At 33.7% G+C, this 20781-nt stretch overlaps 1 protein-coding gene across 1 annotated transcript in view; it reads left to right on the top strand.

Annotated features, from left to right (window-relative positions):
• The window catches only part of LOC106641906 (multicopper oxidase 3), a 545989-nt gene that overhangs the window by 309726 nt on the left and 215482 nt on the right, over positions 1-20781 (top strand). The window contains exon 7 of the mRNA XM_089594463.1: positions 4706-4901. Within this exon, the coding sequence (XP_089450589.1) occupies positions 4706-4901 (196 nt within the window). The remainder of the gene's footprint in view (positions 1-4705; positions 4902-20781) is intronic.

Genomic DNA, 20781 nt, shown 5'->3' with positions numbered 1-20781 from the left:
ATGCTTTACGACAACTAAGTCCAATTTTTAAATTGAAAAATAATGCAAGGATTATGAACTATTAGAACTAACTTTATAAATAGTTTTCATTAAATAATTAACATTAAATATGACTCATATTCAAAGTTCTTCTGTAGTTATTAAGAATGAAGCTTTAACTATTTCTTAGAAAGCTTTTGAAATTATCAACAAAACATAAAAAGACCTTAGTTATAATGGCTTTATGTTTGGTAGAAAATTATTTTTCCGCCCTCGGGTGGTTTGGAGAGGCTGGTACTTCCTCGGGCAAAAAAGCAGTTTCTAATACTCGTTCGAAAAGTCTCCTTTACGAACCTTGTTACGGACCTCGCCTTCGGCTCGGGCCGCAAACCTCTCGGTTTGCAAATAAAGACTTTTCAAACTCGTAGGAAAACTACTATATTTTAAGAAGTGATTTGAGGCAAACACTTCAAGGGTCGAGCATCATTGTAAAACCTCAATAATTAACGATACTATGAAAAACGTATTCTCATAGAAAATGTAAAAAAATTTTTAGTTAAAAAATAGCATGCGTTGCATAAATAGAGATCATTGTTAATGAAGATTGAAAATGAAACAACAGACCCATTTAATATTCTTGAGAAATAAAAAATTTGCGTTATTTGTAAAATAAATTATAAAGATCAAGGTGGTGTAAATAATGACGCTTACAAAGTAGTTTTAACAATTTACTATACATTACTTTACATCCAAACAACGAAATTCAAAGCTTAATTAAAGGAATTGAAAATATGTATTACAGTCATACGTAAAGATAATGGTCGCACAGATGACAGTATGGATAATCATTTTCCAACGGAAGTTCTCAATGATATACATAAAGGCTTACCTGTACATGTTTTAAATGTACATATAAGTGGCTTATGCAATGAACCTTGCCTTCACATAACAAAATTGTTTTAATATAACATTAAAGCAGAAATACTAACTGGAGAAAAATGAGGCAATGCAGTTTTTATGTCAGAAAGCACATTAAATACGGGTAATTAATTCATCTTTTTCACTCATACAGAAGAAAATCTCCTTTTATTCTAGTTTTTTCTATGATACAGTTTATAAATCACAGGGCTAAAGTTTTAAAAGATTGGTATTTGATTATGAAAGATCCTTATTTTTCAGCCGTAAACTGTATACCTTGCTTTTCAAATGTAAGAGTCCTAATAACATATTCATACAAAACAATTCCAAAAATAAATCAAATATTGAAAATATAGTATGGAAAGAAATTTTATATATTTCAAGGTTAAAAAATTTTTTTTTCTAGTAAACAGTTACAAACAACTCTTATATTAATGAAATTGATTTTCATGCACATTTAAGTGGAATATTTCCTTTTCTTTTTCTTTCCCACATTACTCTTTTTAGAATATTTTTCACACCAAGTCTATATGTTACAAATCTGACTTTTGTATAAAAAATAAAATATGTGGTTATCTACAAAAATAGAAAAAAATAATTAACACCAACTTAAATTTCTATAATTAACACAAATGTATTAAGTTACGCAAAGATAACCTAATGATAATTTTACAGTTTATTGTTTGGTTTTTTCATTATGTAGTCATAAATTATAGTTAGTAATTTTATTCTAACATCTCCCATAAGGGGTATAAAAAGAGGTCTTAATGTGGTCACTTATAAAAGGATGGGTTCCTAAGAAAGCTAAAGAAAAGATTCAAAAGTTTCAGGAACGTCGAGGAGGATAGCAAGGGGGTGAGAGTGATTGTGACATCCCATGTTGTAGACTTGATATTTATCACTTGAAAACACAGAGTTTCGTTCTAAAATTATGACAAGGAAATGCTCTGACATCGCATGACATATGACTTACTTATTTTAGAACAAGCTACCGTCGCAAAACTCAGACTATGCGCGTAACCTCCAAACAATCTCATAAAGCGCTCATCTAACAACATTAGTTGGCACTACTATATCTAAAAATGAGAACAAACAATAATTTCAACATTTTTCACTGCGTATATCCATAAGAAGTATCATACACAATTCTGACAGCAACTTGTACCTCATGTAAAATCCGATAGATCAGCAGTTTTAACCATCAGTTACTGCATAATTATTGCACTACAACTATGCTTATGTCAATTAAAAGTAATTGGATTAAGCTCCAATGAGTCATCCAAATTTCCAGCCTTACGTGTCATATTTAAATGCAAAAGCATAAAAACTCCTTGCACATACCAATATCTGCCTTTTTTGACTTTTATTAAGTGCTCTCAAGTTACTATATAGGTTGGAAAATGAGTTCTATTGTGTCTGTTGTAGAAAATGTAAGACTAAGTTCGATGACTAATCTGTGTGTTAGAAGCGTGCATTTTAAACGAATGTAAAAATAAGTTTGGTGACTAAGCTGTGTTAGCAAACCTCGAGAAAACCAGGTCACTGTAGACTCGCCTAAAAAGTGAATAAAAGAAAGCAAGAAAGAAAGGACTATAACCCAGCATTCTGACGTTAAAAGCAGCAGCCTGATTATCGTAATCACCACGAGTACTCTTGTGTAGGATTAGTATTATCGTTGCGGTTAATCTCCTAAGATCTTACAACTACGTGGGCGCAAGCAGTGGCTAACCAACGATCATAGAAGTTAGTTAAGTTAAGAAAAACAATAAACTGTCGAACCATTGTACACGCAAATCTAAGAGCTTTTTAACTTATAACATTAATTATTTACGGCCTTACTTCATTTATTAAGTTATCAGATAAGACATCACTGGGTGCTCAATAAACGTGTTCAACATCAAATTAGTATTACAAACATTAACTATATAGAATTTATATATTCGCGCACTAGCAATTAACTTTAGTATTTTGTAATCAATAGCGTGCATACAATGGTCCTGCGTGACCACCAATCATAGCGCTCCACGTTTAAGTTACTTTGGCTGCTCACGACTGCTCACCTGTGAGCATTCAGTCAGTCCGCACCGATCGCTCGTCCAGTAAACCACAGTGTGGTCACTGTGTACACGAACCAAGCATACATTTTCTCGAGTTAATCGTTTTAAATAGAAAGAGAAAATGTCTTGTGTAATTTACTCGCGTGACTCAAACAACATCATTTTCAGTTTAATTATATTAGTAAAATAACTGTTCTTCAACTTCGTTCAATATCCTCAAACTAGCGCACATAAAACGTAATTTTGTTATTTACCACAGTTTTTCAATTTTTTTTTTCTCATCAAGTTTTGTAATTTCTGCTGTTAATATACTTTATTATTTTGTTATATAACAAAAGGTGTGAGTGTTAATCTTTCAACAAAACCAAGCAATTTGGCTCCCACTTTTTTTCTCTCGCAACCGGTAAATCAAATCACACTGTCCACAATCATTGGGTTTTCAATCCCAAACAAAACCTTTTTTCTTAGTTTAAATATTTCAGTAACAAAACTAAATGAAACATTCCAAGATTCAAAATTCTATTTGGCAGAAACATAATTCTTACTTTGATAAACAAATTGAATACCAAGGGAAAGTTAAGTAAATAATGTATAATAAAGACTTACACAAGGACGTGAGGTAAAAAGACGAATGAAATACGCTACTACTTTACTACATAAAATATAAATTTCAAGAGTAGGTCAAAGCTAACTCGACGTACGACACATGAATACTACTGCACACATACTGTTTGTTGGAACTTAATACCACAACACCAAATCAACGATTTAAAAGAAAAGTATACTGTAAGTACGAGCAAATAAATCCTTTAGGCGAACAGCTAGTTTCTAACAAACAAAAATTAAAATTATTTGTTTGTAAAATGAATCTACGAGTTCCACCATTTACCTACAAGTTTGGACGTAACAGACTGTATTCAGTCTTACAACTCAATAATATAAGGTGTATATATATATATATATACACACTACCTGACTTTACCTTACACTGCGTGTTAAATATACATGAAAATGGGACATTACATGACGGCGGCACGAAGTACAAAGATAAGCGCCCGAAAGGCGCAATTGTTTTATGTTGGTGCCCGAGTTGCGTGTAATGTTTTTCTTACCGAGGGTGCAAAGTGCAATTTGGTGCTCGTACGCATACTTTACACCCAGTTAGTAACTTTGGGCCGTAGAGAAAAAAACTACTTTTTTCCCAGAGAGTGCAAAAAACTGTTCTGCCTGTGGGCCCACAGTTATTACAAGGGTGCAAAGTGTGGCTTGAGGGCACAATGCAGCAGTTGCACTTTGTGGCTAGGATGAAAAAACGTCATTTGTAGTATCCACACAGTTAATTAGACAATAGCGATTCTTAAACATAAATAAATATTGAGCTAATGAAATTGTTTAAAATGTATATTTTACTTGTTAGTTGGTACTGCACTGTTACAGCTGTACAACAGTGAGATAAGGGAAGAAGTGATACAAATAGAGGGGCTAAGTGATTAGCACCATGCCTTCCCGAGCTTATTATTGAGTTTATCATAAGCATACTGATAGATAATGTGGTAAAATATGCTAAGATCATTGTAGATCAGCTCATTAATTGTCCATAATATCGTGAAATACTAGCAAACAACTGTTGTAAATTTCTACCTGGGAAGGTATATTGTAATTGTATTTGTTACTACTCAGCGTAAAAAAATAATTATTTTTTTTTTTGCCTTTCTTCGTACTAATTTTCTAATTTCTATAATTTTAAAAAGGTACTGAATCCTCTTGACGCCATTTGCAATCAACCACGTCAAGATGCTGTTTGTGTTAGTCAGCTTAAAAATGCTCGTTCCATTGATCAAGGCTTACTGCAAGAACGGCCAGATGTTAAAATTTTTTTACCATTTCGATTCCTTTTCTACCGTCCAGAAGAAGTTTTTCAACCAAATACGTACAACAGATTTCTTGGTAAATAAAAGAATTATTTTTTATCTAATTATAATAGTTTCGGATGAAATGCTATTGTTGTAGAATCCTATGTTATTTGTATACCAACAGTATATGTTAAGTATATATGTACTCATCTTTTCATACAATTATGTTAATTTTCAGAGTTGTAGGTAAAGTTTGACAACGTTATTCTGATAATTTAAAAAAAAAGATATATTATATACTACATCAGTAATTCGTGAATATTTTATAACAACATTAAAAATTAAAGAATAAGATAAAGTCTACTAGCTTTATGAGTAGATGAAAAATCTTTTAAACCAGTCAATAAAGATAAAATTAATCATTAGGAATAGCTTCAATCAAAGTGCTGACAAAGGTTTTGTTAAAATAGGTGCGTTATTTATGTTTGGGTTTGCCCTGATTACATTTATTTATATGAAAAATATACAACTGTTTAGGGGTCTTACAATTTTTTAAATTAAGCAAATACGAATACTTTTATGTACGTGGATATTCCTACATAACATAGTTATTTCAGAGGGTCAAGAAATTCAACCTTGTAGAAACCCTTTCCACATTGAGAAACATTAAATTGTTTTTTTTGTTGCTTTTAGTAGGTTGGATTTATGTATGCCACCTCAATGACATTTCACAGTCTCTATATGTGTTTTTACACCTTCTTCCGTGGACATTCACAAAACCTTAAAATTTTAAAAGTCTATTAGGATTTTTTATAGTATACTCTTATGGGCAAGTGATACACTAGAGGGAATTAACAATTATAAAGTTTACTGTTTTAAAAAATATGTGATGTAAGTGAATTGCAACGTTCTTAAAAAATACAATAGCTTAATCGTAATTACTTTGTTAAATACAATTTATTTTAAGGTGATAACATATATTTATAACATAGTTTTAAGTCCATCTGCAGCCTATGGTAATAGCAGTTACTCTTTACGTTTTTGACCAAGGATTATTATGCATTTAAAATTTTTTGCATTACGTTGTTCTTATAAGAAATATTTACACCTAAATAAAATCAGCTTACGTTTCGTATTTATGTGTCACATAATAATTTTTATTTTTCCATTCTACATGAGAGCAGAGGTAAAAGTGTAAATCACGTAGAAAAATAAAGCCCCTTAACTTTACTTTTTAAATTGTACTCTACGTTTAGTGAGTCATGTAATACGTACCCTCTCAGTTTTACCTTATAAATAAAAAGTAAAAAAATTTTGCTCAATTTCTCCATTTATTTGTAAAGCGAAAATTCTTTGATTACCTCACTACCATCCCATCTCCACCTCCCCTCTACACTACCCACCAAGTCTTACATTTTGATTGAATAAGAACTTCAGACTTTCTGCTCACCTTCTCCAAAGATTTCTTGTTGCCCTTCACAACGTCTTTACCACAAGATTTTTGTTTAGTTATTTTACTGATAAAGTTAAAGCTATATTTATTATTTATTAACAGTTCTAAGGAATGTTGAAATTTATATATCTACGTTTTTAAAAATAGTAAATCTATATACAAGACGTTGGAATTACAACGTAAGTTAAAGATGAAGAGTCTTCACTAAAAGATTTAGAAGATCCATGGTGCTTCGTTTTTTTCAGGGGCTTTAGTTTGTTTCACTTATTCATTTTTTTATGTATAATATGTGTTAAATATTTTTTGTTTGATATTCGAATACTAGTAAACAGTTTTAAAATTAAAAAAATTCCAAGAGACAGACCTTTTTTATTCTTCTTACTATTGTTCTTCTGCCGTTACAACTACTTCAAAAATAATCTTATGGATACCTTCTCAAACTATAGTTTTATGTCTATAGCAGACTTGTTTGCTATGTTTTAAAGAATTTACCAACCACTCATCCTGAATTTTTGCTTTATGGATGTCTCATAAAAAATAATAAAACTATTGTTATTGTTATTTTACTTTTTTTTTTTAAATTAAAAAAAGACGTTCTAATAGTAAGTCATTCAGCCAAAAAATAATTTTTTGAAGAAATAAGTTAACTAATATAAGTTTTACGTTTTACTGTTTTTTCTGTTTTATTAGGACTTCAAGAAAAAACATACTATTTTGATCAGAAATAATTACCAATTTTTTTTACATAATTAAATTTGGTTGATCGATCAAACTAAATATTTAAGCGTAAAAAAATTTTTTTTAAAGACTCTACTTTCTTTTATATTTTTTACATTTTTTTACTAGTTACATGTCTTTTATAGTTTGTTTTATTATTTTCAAATTCAACTGCTATAAAAAAAAACTTTGTATTATTCACAATTACTAAGATCTTTGACAGAGTAATGTTAAAAAATGTTCCACATTTTATCTACTTTGATATTTTTCTAAAGGTAACGCTATAAAAGATTCTTCCGTTATTATGGACTTTAACTACACATAGCGTTTTAAGTAGAATATCTCTAAAATTTTAACAGAATATTCGTAATGATATTAGAAATTTACAAGTAAAATTAAGACCGTTTCACAACACCATTTTTTTTGTATTAAATGCTGAAAAAACTCTAATTTATCTCGTAACCTTATGGAAAAGTCACATAACAATGGTTTTCATGAAAAAATAGTTGGTAGAATTTGTCCAATTTTTTTTTTTGCAAGGTGCAGTACCATATTACCGGTATAAAATTCAAATTTTACAGGGATCAACAAGTTATATTTGCAATTAAATGAAAGAATTACTGTCAGACGCCTATATACATACAAATGCATGAAAACAATTGCTAGCACTGCTGCATGCTCGCTCCCACCTCACTGCACTCTCTACATTCCCCCTCTAATGAGTGTTAAATGGAAGATCAGGCCTAAAAAGCGCACTGTGCCCTTAAATGATGAGTACTTTATTTTATAACTGTCCGTTGGTCATTCATCAACATTGCTTTTTCTTAAAATTTAATATTGGTTTCAAAAAATTTATTTTTAGTCTAAAGGAAAACAGTGCTTAGTTTTTCCACAAGAATAGTTTTTTTATAATTCTTCATTCGGTTCCCCCTAAAAGTTGATAAAGGAAAGTAGACCATCTGATTTATTAACATATTTTATCATTTCCACAGAACTATTAATTCTGTTCATTTGAAAACTAGCTGTGATGAGAATTTTCTAATTTCTCATTTCTCTCTAAATTTTGTTCTTTTACTTATTTTTGTTTACTTTTAAGATAAAATGCCTAATGAACTACTTTATAACCATAGAAAAAAATTGGGAACTCTTGTTATCTCCAATTAGCTTCCATGAAACTTCAGTTTCTACCGTTAACATAATTCTAAAATTGAATTCCTTGATCACAATCATTGATATTTTCAAACTCACATGCTTTACCGTCTACTTTGTAACGATAACTGTAAATAAAATACATTGTATACATGCACGAACTTGAGCATTCATATTCCATCTATACTTCATTTTTATAAAATGTATCATATTGTATTAAGTACTCATTTCATGATAAAAACGTATAACAAAAGAATAATAAATAAGATGAATCCATGTAGATACTATTTAACCAACACCTTCATAATTAATTACTAGCAGCCCCCTGTCTCAGCTTCACTGAGTGGAGCACCGTAGTAAGTTGACAAGTAATGCTAATTTTAAAAAATTTCTCGTCAGAATCCATGCAGTTTTGGTCAAATCATAAACTGTTAGAAAGTTTACAAACACATAACGATGCTAAAAAAACCATGCGTTCCTTACGCCATAAAATATTTGTTGGCCCGAAAGGGCCGTTGATTTGCCATTTGTCGTTAAGTTAACTTACATTTTTAAGAAAACTAAAAATACTTTTTTGAGTATGATGTAAAATACACGTCACGCTCTTTCCGCAGTAGACGAAATTTATCATTTAACCAGAAGCTTACATTTTGAAAAGTATTTGAAATGAATTGAAAATTTTCAAACTTCGCAACTAAAAATCTTATTTTTCATCGATGTCAACTAAATTTATAACATTTCCTATACATTTACAATACATAAATAACTTGTACAGCCATCATTAATATTATTTCAGCACTAATCTAGTTTAAAATATCATTAGATAATCATGACATCGTGTGGAAATGTTAAACAAATTTCCTATGATTCTGGAAGTAAATAATTATTAACCTCTTATGAGCAATATAAAATAATACATTTACATTATTTCATCTTATGGTACCTGAAACCTGAGGAATAGAGACAGAAAATCTAAAAGTGCACGTAAGGTATTCAATTCCTTGATGCTACCATGAAACTATTAATGGTCTTTGTCAAAATAATTACGTTTTTAGGAGGTACTTTATCTGGGCAAAGGTAAATATATAGTCAAGATGTTTATTTGAATATTTTATATACTTTTTTTCATACCGATTATGTATCCCTGAATTTTAAATTGTTTTTATAACCGGTGTCTTTTCATTTAAGTTTACATAATAATAATGTGTCTCTTCTGCATGTACAATCCTTTTATTCTAATTTGCATATTGTATTTGAATGTTTTCATATGCTTTAAAATAACTTTGGAATCACTAGAATGGAACTTAACGTTTTTCATACGAGACTGTCTTTAATAATGAATATTGTACATTTAATCAAAAATTTTTCTGTGAATTTAAACATTTAAATAGAATGCATAAGAGAAACTCATGACATTAATAAAGAATAACAGTGGTATGGAGAATTCCATCACTTCTTTCCTATTAAGAGAGAATATATCGATAAATCTCACGAGGTTTTTTAATTTTTATTTAATATATTAACTGTATTTCCGAAAAAATTAAACAATACTTCTCTAAATCATTCAAATTTTCATAAGCAATTTATTTCAACTGAAGAGATGATTGCACATATAGTAAGGTAAAATAGATTGTTTTAAATACATATTCAGTATAAATTCTAGCAAAATATCTACGTAATTATGTATTCAAAATTTTCATAGCAACAAGATGCTTAGACAAGGATTTATCTTTTCTTTTGCTTATAGGAGTTTCTACTGCTTGCAATATTATTCGTAATGTGGCAATACTATTTGAAACATGCTGTAATTGACACATGCCAGTATCTACAAGAGCTAATTTTTGGATATCGCCGAAAAATTTTATTTCTCATTGTTTAGGTGCATTGAACTGCAGACACATCTGAATTGAGTGACCATGAAACTCTGGCTCAGCTTATGACAAATGTTAAAAATCTTATTTTGTCATACAATGAGCTACTAATCTTTTGGACTATCTATTTGTTGCAACAAACGTTGTAGTTTGATAATCTTGGCACAAAGCTACCTCTATTATGTCAAAATCCATACCTATCCAGAAAAAAATCAGGGTACGGTTTTCAGCCTTTACCGTGCACGTGACTGAAAAAAAAATAAAAAAAATTGTAACGTAAAGGCCCAAAAAAAATGGTAAAGATGGCCAAAGTAAGTTTTTTAAGCTCACAGCAAACAGAACAATTTGAATCAGAAAATGCTCCCAACAAGATAGGTGCGCCATTCTTAGACAAAAAAATCAATTGTGATTTGCCTATTGTACATGCAGTATTATATTCTGCTACTTACTAAATAACTACAGAAAAAGCATAAAATATTTTTTCAAATTTTTGAATTGTTATCTTCAATGTAATTGTTAATGATTTTATATATAATTGTCATTTTTTAGTCATATGTAACATTTTATTACGTTTCGTTAAAAAAAACCACACCACAATACTGTAGATAAACAGAAAAAAAAGGTAAAGCAGACAATTACCACAATTGTTTCGTTTACGACGATCACATTTATTATTAGAAGTTTATTGATATGTGCAAAGTTAATACTATCGAAAATTACGTTGGATTAAGAAAAAAGTATTAACTTCCGATGCTTCAGTCCAAAGATATCACTACTTTTTACGTTAATTTTAGTTTGAAGATACTCTACTAAAAACGCCGAGAATGGACTGCAAGGAAGTAGATGTTTGCAGCTCGTAACCTTTCAATCCAATGGCAGTATCTTGAAAATATGCACCAAAATTGATTAATATTTCTGGCATTTGAAAACAAATAAGGGTTTTGACAATTTATCGTATCGTAAAGTAACTTACGAAGCTAATTAACGCGTTTCGACAATGGCCCTATATATAGTCTGAAAACTGGTTCAGGGCCATTTTTCAAAAGGGCTCTTTTTTGGTGCCTGTGATACGCAAAAACCTTACATTTGATACATCTTATATTAATTGGAACACAAATTATTAAATTTTAAAAGTGAAACCCAAAATAGCTAATTTTTTTAGTTACCAAAAAAAAAAGAAAAATTGTTTTTACAGATTCAAGCCCTACGTTAATCATTTTTTTGTCTTGGAATAGAGCTTTTGTTGTATTAAGACTCTTTTGATTTAAATTTTTGTTTTTCTGGTGAACGCAAAGAATCTACTTTGGCCATGTTTACCACTTTTTTGGGGTGTTACCTAAAAATTAATTTTTTTGTCCTTCTTTAGTCAGGTGCACTGTAGAAGTTAACATTTCTATCCTGATATTTTTTAGTCAGGTATATGAATTTTCACAGCTAACATCTAGAGTTATCCTACTATTGCTAAACTTAAGCAACATCACGACTTGTCAACTTTTCATGCTTAATCATCATATAAATGCATTGTCTCCAAAAGAGTAGAAATTCTCAATCGTAAAGCATTACCAAAATCAGGTGTAGTTTCATCTTAATTTTTATATGTGACCATGCGTATTCTTTATTAAAGTCTTTAAGTCGAAACAGTAATAAAAAAAAAATAATAAAAGTTCAGATCTCACAGCTTAAGCTCTGATCAAATTTTATATAAAAATATCGTTGACTAATCTAACATTAACTTATGAATATTTTATTTTAATATCACAACTTTTAAAAGTTTTATGCAAATGGTAAGAAACAGGCTTAAGCTACAACTGACTTTTTAAATTGCTGTTCTACTCTAAACTTATAAGTAACGTACATTTTTTGGCATTTGTAAAATAAATATACTAGTAAGTAGTGAATCAATAATATTACACTCATTAGTACTAAAATTAATGTATTTCACAACAGAAGTAAAGATTAATTAAGCTTACAAGATCTCCTCTCTCAGTGTACCAAGAGACTCCACGAGGGCGTGCGTGCATGAAAACTACCATGTTCTGTCTGCCTTCTGTTATGTCGTGGCTCTTCAACATAACTTAAGCGCACGTGGATTTTAATGCAGCGTGCAGCGTGCAGACAGCAAATGCGTTTATGCTCAGTCGTATTTGTAATGAAGTCAAAGTATTAAAAGTAATTTACCAGTACCTAGACAAGTAATGGACGATTTGTAGCTGACATCTCTCCTGGGTTGGCCAGTGAAGTAAATTGCTTGCTCAGCCAGTAATATATTACAAGAAAGAAAAAGCTCAACTTAATTATTACCAAAACTTGCTTTATTGGATCACGAATATTATAATGATAATTGAGACAATCAGACATTTAATAATATAACTCGCTGTAGTTGATACCGGATACTTTCTTGTTGGTCGACGAATTCTTCAGGAATGAGGAGGAGCTCGTTAGGTGTGGTTCTATTCAAACCCTAAATTAGATTGATTATCAGGAGTTGGACCGGTGGTAAGTCATGGAGTGGAGGTAAATTTGATTAACATATTCTTGGAAAAAAAGTTTAGCTGCAGGCGTAAGCTAGCTGTTAAATTTGGTGGGGGTGGAGTTAGAGAGCAGGAATGGTTGGTGAGCATGCGATCGACCAAGCGTGCGTTGGTATCGATTTGTGGGTACGGTAGCCTGGTGACAAATACAATATAGTATTCGTTACCAACAGTGGGTAGACGTCACTAGACGTGAGACGCCCCCCCTAAGTTTTTGTTTTTACTTGCCATGCGAGTTCGTGCCTAGTAAAATTGGCTCGCGTTTAACATAATTTAAATATAGCTAGGGTTACATTCGCAAAGAATACTGTCTTTACATAATACTATTTCATATTACAATGTAAGTTGAAAGCTAACAATTATCTTTTTTTCCAATGGTGCAGTAAGCGATGTGCAGTGTATCTTATTTATTGTTAAATATATTCATTTGGTTACAATTTTTGTTGTTATAATAATTTTTAATTTATTAGCTAAAACTGTATTTAAGACTACCATCCAAGTAGTACATTTTTTGTAGCTATCGGGAATGCGCTCAATTTCTGTTGTCGGTGAAATTTCTTAAAAATATTCTTACAGTAGATTATGATATCATTAGGTTAATAAAGTAAAGAGGCAATAATTATGATATGCAGACGGGATGGTAGGAGAAAAGAAAGGTGGTTATTGCTGGACTATGATGTTGAAGTCAAATTTATTCGAAGTGGACTCACAGTAACGGCAAACATCACTATGTGAGTTCCAGTGATGTACTGAGTTGGGGCACTCAAACTGGCATCTCACAATAGTGTCGTCTCCATTACCTTGGAAATGATGCATGGTACGCGTGATGCAGTCTTTCCTGGGTTTAATGTCAAGGAGACAAAGTTTGCATCTCTGAGGAGTTTTATGACGTTCGGGACCCTTTCCTTTCAATGGAAACCACTCTTAAAGACCAGCGTATGTTATACCAGCTGTAATGATCGTGGCTTGCTTTCGTTCACGGGTTTCGGCTCGATCCCATTTGAAGTGTTCTATGAACTTTCTTACTTGACGATGCTGAAGGCTGCTGTTTAAGCTTCTAAGAGTTACCTTGACTGCTCGCGTTGCTTGGTGTTTAATGGTGATTTTGGAAATGAACTTCAAATTGGTCAGTAATATATTTACTACCATATCTTTGATAAAGCTATCCAAGTATCGTTTACAAGTGTTTTCCAATGCACGTATTTGCCTCACGCTATAGATGTAGAGAGCTGCTTCAAATGAGATTTTTTCCGCTTCCAGCTCTTTTGTAATGATCGGTTCTCTATTTGCATGCGTGTAAAGCAGGTTGCATATGGGTTGGTGTGCGATAAAGATAGTGAGTCGCCTTCTCTAGTTATCAAAGTCATCCTGACTTTTCGTATTTTTTTAGCAATGGTTTTCGCATATCTACCTAACGAAAATCCAGTGCTTAGTATCAGTATTATAGTCCATGGGTTCATTGATGCAGTGCTAAGTGGAATAAAAAAGAATAAGTTAGGGTTTGATGTACAGATGGTGGAATTTAGAAGTGGCGTACGTATTATTACGAAGAAGGAACAGTTTTAGTGATAGGGGAATGGGCTACATACATTATTATGCATATATAAGTATCCTAGTGCGCTCAACTTATAATATATATATATATATATATATATATATATATGGGTGTATGTGTGTGTGTGCGCATTGTTGTCGGAGGGTTACAATAGTGCTTCATCCTACGTATTTTTTTTGTTGGTAGTGTTCTTCGTATCTCTTGTTTTGTGTGTGTCGCTTTAATTTTTTTTTTTTTTTTTTTTTAGCGTTGATTTTTTTTTTTTTTTTGTGTTCTTTCAAGTTTCTCTTTTTTTTTTTTGTATTAAATGTTTGACGATTTGTGTATTTTGATGGTTGTTTTTTTTTTGTAAGTGACGATTTTAACTTTTTCTGTGAGTGTATTTCTTATTTGTATTGTTTTTTTTTTTTTTGTGTGTGTTTTCCGTCTTTTTCTTGTGTTGTTTTGTTGTTGTTTTTTTTTTTATGTGTGTGTTTTTTTTTTTTTTTGTGTCCAGTTTTTGGTGTTTGGTGACTCGTGTTTTGAATTTGAATTTTTTTTTTGTGAACGTGTAATTTGTTGTTTGTTTATTTATTTCTTTTCTGTCGGTTATTATTTTATTGTGTGATAATTTTGATAATTTTTTTGTTTCGCTTATCATCGCCATTAATACATTCGTTATTCATATTTATTTGCTAAAAGAAAAAAGGATTCATACATTTTCGTCATCTGTATTTATTAATTCCAGCGGAATAATGACTATGGCCCTCAGCTCTGGGAGTCCACCGCAGTTTCGGCAATATTTTTGGTTGGACAGGTCCTTTGCGTACTCTTTGTTGGTGCATTCGAAAAAGCACGCAGTTTAGATGTCTTCCAAGCAATAATTTACATACCTGTTGAAATACTGCGTACATGATCTCCAGATTGGTAGACCCTCGTTACACTCCAGGCATTCCCTATAGCTGGGGCAGTTAGTGAGGCTATTACTCCCACCAAAGTTACCTATTTTCAGTGTTCCACCGTATGTTATTCCCTGTATGTTGGCGGCTACTGCCTGTCAGCAGTGCAACTCGTACGCATCATTTCGGGGATCATCCGATGACGCGTTTATCTCCCGATGTATAAACCAGCTGTTAAGCCCTCATTCCATTGCTTTATTTAGAGCAAGGCTTCACCTAGTATCCTGGACTATCTTTCTGAAAGACTCCTGATCTCACAGGAGTTCGTTTACCACCAAATAGATGTTTTTTTAAATGCCTCCATCGGCAGATTTTTTTCTTCGCGATCGAGTCGCCTCAAGTCGTACTCAAGAGTCCAAAGAAGCTCCTGGCCCCAATATTTATCTGTGGATGTCTTTTTGGTGTTGGTCCTTGCAGATGTCGGATTCTTCTTCCTGTCCACTGTCTTTGCCCTAATCTTTTTTCTTTGCTCGTAGCTTGACGCAGCCGTTCGTGCAAAAACCCAGAATGCTAACATCGTTAGCATGACTGTTTCAGAGATTTCAGACGTCAGCGTACCTTCGGTCAGGATCGTAATTGGAGCCATCTTTGCCGAAAAGAGATAACGGAGTTGAGGACGAAAAGGTATTACAAGTCAAGAGACTCAAAACAATACTGCGAAAAATTTATTGTGCTCGCATTTTAATACCGTTTGGGACTCCCTTGTTTGCATGTTGGGCAAAAGAAGTGGGTTTGGAAAACTTTGCTTTTTTTACATCAATTGGATCTGCAAAAAAATGGTCTTGACTTCAGGAAAATTTTGGGCCAATGGTTTGGCTTCTGAAAAATTTTGTTAGATGACGAAGGTATTGGGTGTGCATTTCAGCCACTCCCGTTTTTTTTTTTGGGTTTCTTTGTGAACTTTGAGATTTTGGGTGGCCATCACAGTGAAAAGTGTTGATGTTATTGTCATAGAGTCATAAGATTGTCTTTGCAAACGTTTGAATACTGCACCGTCGTTCCTATGCCTGCTTCTATGACTTTGACTCGTTTTCCATCACTATATAGGGATCCTATGCTGTGAGCAACTCTTATTGGGGGAAAGTTTGGGACATCGTAAATTTGCTCTGTCTTTTTAGTTGCGGAGTTAACGTTGCTTTCTGAAGTGCATGTTGGGTCTTTAAAGTTGCAGCGAAATTGGGGTCGATTCTACCCATGGGTGTATTTTTAATGCTGTTTTGGTCTAGCTTGGCTATTAGTTTTTCAAAACCCCTTTTAAAGAAAATTATATAACATATAATGAAAATTGATAGCAGTACCATTATGCCTATCAGGAGTTTTGTCGCGGCTATGATGATGTTTATCTGGGTTTTTGAATTAGCTATAAAATACATTTGTTGTTGTGGTGAGTACGCACAAATATAGTTCAAAATTTTTTCAGGTTCGTATATGGTAAGGGCAGAAGGAGAGATGATTATATTGCTGTTTGTGTATCTACTGGTTCCGGAGTTAAAGCATTTTTTTGCGTCATTCATGGTGCATACGAAGCATGCTTTTATGATGCCATATCCAACTGATAGCGGGTAATATTTATTTTCTCCACAGAGGACGGTGATGTGTTTATTTTTTTTTTAAAAAAGCCAATGAGAGGGGTTGTTTGTTCTAATAATGTAAGACGGCCTAGCATTGAATACTTGTATATTACATAAGTAGAGATCGATATTTTTAGAATAACAGAAAATTTTTATTTTGCAATAGTTCGGTTTCATGTCTCGTGATAGTGATTGGCATTAGTACACGCCAATAAATAGACATTTACTTACATCTTACAGTTCAATAAAATAATATTCACGGTGACTATCTGTCACAGAAAACGCTGTCAATGCAGTGATCGTCCGCAAAGATACATGACGTTTCCGATTCGAATCTTATTTTATTATTATTTAAATATATAGCATTGTAACGCTCTTCTAAAGTAATAGTGACGTAACCCTATACAAATACTTTTTCATATTCCCCATATGTGTCTTTATATGATCCTGCGTTTTCACAGGTACCGTTAGAGCTTACGAAGCCTACCAATTTTACGAAAAAGGTCCTCGTATTATTGATAGGAATGTCTTGAATTATGTTGTCATACAAAGTTATAGTAAATTCATTCTGTTGCATTCATCTCATGTTATTTTTCTAAGGTATTCCATTTTCTAGTTTTTTATTACTTGTTTTGTCGAAAGATGATACACACAGTGAAAGCTGTTGACAGTATGTGATTGCTGTATCGAGAGGAGATCTCGTACAGCAGGGGTTAGTGTGGGTCGTGAGATTCATGATAGCTACTAATCTTGAGGTTAAAGTTTTATAATTGATTGCGACAAATCGATTTATTTTTCTATGTCAACTTAAATACTGATTTATTCAATGTAATAAAGAATGAATATATATAAGACTATGTATAAAACTGTAGATAATATAACTTGCGAGGAAAGTCGCGTAAACAAAGTTATGATTCATGAACAGTATAAAATTATTGATAATTTGTATCTTAATTCGAGCTGTGACTATGGCACTGTTTCAAAATTGACTACTAAAAGCCGTTTCAGCAATTGATGTACTGGCGGCTAATAGTACAGATGAGTATATTGGCCTACCTCGTGCGAATTCAAACCTGAGAGAGAGATCCTGACACAAACTAAGCCCCAATGGCAGTCACAACCAACGACAACAGAAGTGCAGCACTGCAGTGATGAGCAGCAACAAATGAGCAAAATGGCGACAAGGCTAAGAGAAGAGGCAGATCTACAGGCTAAGGGGCCCAGAGACTCGACTGCTCTAGTCCAAGGCTAGAAGGCTTCTGCTCGAGCTCCCAGTCAAATTCCAGTGCCTCTTGCAACGAAATGAAGCACGATTTATATGTGTGGTTTGTGTCTCTCTTTCTCTTTCTCTCTCGTTGAGCCCGCATAAGAATTATATACCCTGATAAGTGAACATATCGCCGGCCTTAACGAAGTGAGAAAGAAGAAATAAAAAAATGATGAATGATTTACGGTTGAAGTCAAAATAGAAAAGCCTGATGTCGATAGACAGCTTATCCTAGGCTAAATTCTGATTGTGAATCAGCATTACAATGACCTCTCAATAAAATTAAAAAAAAGAAAAGAAAATTAAAATTATGAAACTGCTTAGGAACTAAGCTAAGTTAGTGCATATTTACTTTTGCATTCAAGTTTTCTTTACTTGATTAAACAAAAATTAAAAAGAAAACTAAACTAAAAATGTAAATAACAAAATTAACTGAAAAGATATCTAACTAACTAGTCACGAGAGCTAACGCAAAAATTTTTTTTTTTTTTTTTTTTTTTTTTTTTAGTTTGCATTTTTTTTCATTTAACGAATCAACTTGATCAATGTAGAATTATAGCAGCTCTTTATTATTAGGAAGCTTGATGATTTTGACGATTGGGCGTTTAACTGTCGATTTAGTGGTCTTGACGCAAACGACTCTGATTAGGCCGTCTGTACCTTGATGAACGTCGATGATTCCACCCAGGGGCCATCGTCCTGGCGGAGTGAGCTCGTCTTTGACCAACATGACATCACCAACTTGTACATTGGGTTGAGGTTGAAGCAACTTATCGGAAAGCTGCATTTGCTGAAGCGCTTCTTTGCTCCACCGTGCCCAAAAAGACTGTTGCATGACGTTGAGCAGTCTCCAACGGCTTACATGAGATGATGGGCTGGCATCTTCGTGGTATGATTCTGGATATAGCAAGATTCGCGAGCCAACTAAGAAATGAGCCGGAGTCAATGCAAGATGCTCGTGTAGATTATCTCGAAGAGGGAAAAGAGGTTGGAAGTTTAGACAGGCTTCAATTTTCGCCATGAGCGTTGAGAGCTCTTCAAAGGTAAGCGTGTTTTCTCCGATGACATGTTTCATATGATGCTCAACACTTTTAACTGCAGCCTCCCAAAGTCCACCAAAGTGGGGTGCACGAGGTGGAATGAATTTCCATTGAACTCCTTGCTTTAATATTTCGTCGTTGATTTTTGTTGAGAATTCTGATGATTGTTTGAAGATTTTTTTTAACTCGTTAGCTGCCCCAACAAATGTAGTAGCGTTGTCTGAGAGCAATAGCAACGTTCCTCGACGTGCACAAAATCGAGCAAATGCTGCTAAAAAGGAGTCTGTCGTAAGGTCAGACACAAACTCAATATGGATGGCGCAAGTGACCACACAAACGAAAATTGCTAAGTAGCCTTTAACAGACTTGGCTCCTCGTCCTTTGAAGAATTGAACAGGTATAGGTCCTGCGTAGTCTAATCCAGCTGCTGTAGCAGATGCATGTTGTACAGCGCTGGTAGATGCCAGAAAAAAGTCGTTGTCCTCTGGTGATCCAAAATGATCTGAGGACTGAGCGCATCAGCTGGGGGGGTCCATGTAAAGTAAATTTGTGCGTGTCCTCAACAAGTCTCTTCATGAGTACACATGTGCTTGGCAGGATGATAGGGTGTGTCTCTTGCCAGCTCAGCGATGCCTGCTCAAGTCGTCCTCCAATTCTCAGGAGTCCTTGATTGCATACGAAAGGCTTAAGACGACGCAGGCTGCTTTTCTTAGGCAAATTATGGCCTTTTGACAGAGAAGCAAGCTCCTTTAAAAAATGAGCCTTTTGGACTGCTCTAAAGCAGTAGATTTTTGCTTTTTTAATCTTATCTACGCTGAGAGTGCAAGCATGACGCTGACCGTTTGGTAGTTTGGCATTGGCTTGCCAAAGAGCTACATAAGCTAATATCCGAAGAATTGAACAATACGATGATTTTTCAGAGAACAGTGGTATACATACACTCATACACAACATATACTCTTTGACGAGTCCGTGTTGTCTTTTATCAAGGCATCCTTGGCGAGGTAGACTTGAACGTCGTCGAGTTGAGGGGTGGTAGCAGGCCGATTAGCTTGAGACTCAGTGATCCATGTTGGTCCCTGCCACCACAATCGATGTGTAGATAGTAACACTGGAGTAAGTCCACGAGTTGCACAGTCAGCTGGGTTTTGCTCCGATTGGACGTGACTCCAAGTGGCGTCAGGAAGGGTTGAGATTATCATGCTTGTGCAATTGGCGACGAGAGTTGGCCAGTGCGAAGGGTGTTTCTTGAGCCACTCGATGACTATTTGTGAGTCGATCTAAAGGAAGACAGATTCGGGTTTTGAACTCGAGAAATGGACGAGGTGATTTGCAAGCTTCACCAGAAGCACTGCGCCACACTGCGACTTTGGTTTTGGCCAACAGCAGCGTTAACTGGCCTCCCGGTGAAACTGAGTAGATCGCAGCAGCGTAAGCTATCTCGAAGGCATCAGAGAAGCCGTGTAAGTGCCATGTTTGATTGAGCAGGATGCCCGACCAGCGAGGTATTGACAGATCTTTCATTTCTCTCAAATGTTAGTAGAAGGTGAGCCAGCGCTGAGACAAATCGTCGTTGAGGGAAGTATCCCAGTCCAGCTAATGCAGCACAAGCTCCTGCAATATTAGCTAAGCTACAATAATAATTAGAGCTAGCCAACCTAGAGGATCAAACAAACGAGCAATTTTTGACAAGATTTCTCTCTTTGTGACAAGCGAAGAAGAGGTTGGAGGTGTTAAAGAGAACGTGAAACAATCACTCTTATGATTCTATTTGATGCCAAGGGTAGACACGACGTTGTCTAGCTTGATGGTTTTTTCAAGTTGAGATGATGTGCCTTCAAGTATCCTTGGCTCGTTTGAGGCCCATTTCTCAAGTTCCATA

The sequence above is a fragment of the Copidosoma floridanum genome, unplaced genomic scaffold (assembly GCF_036245765.1).
Source record: "Copidosoma floridanum isolate Cflo_tuat_1 unplaced genomic scaffold, Cflo_Japanese_pri ptg000021l, whole genome shotgun sequence".
Lineage (NCBI taxonomy): Eukaryota > Metazoa > Arthropoda > Insecta > Hymenoptera > Encyrtidae > Copidosoma > Copidosoma floridanum.
Note: the sequence above shows the minus strand (reverse complement) of the source record. Positions and strands in the feature narration are given on the sequence as shown.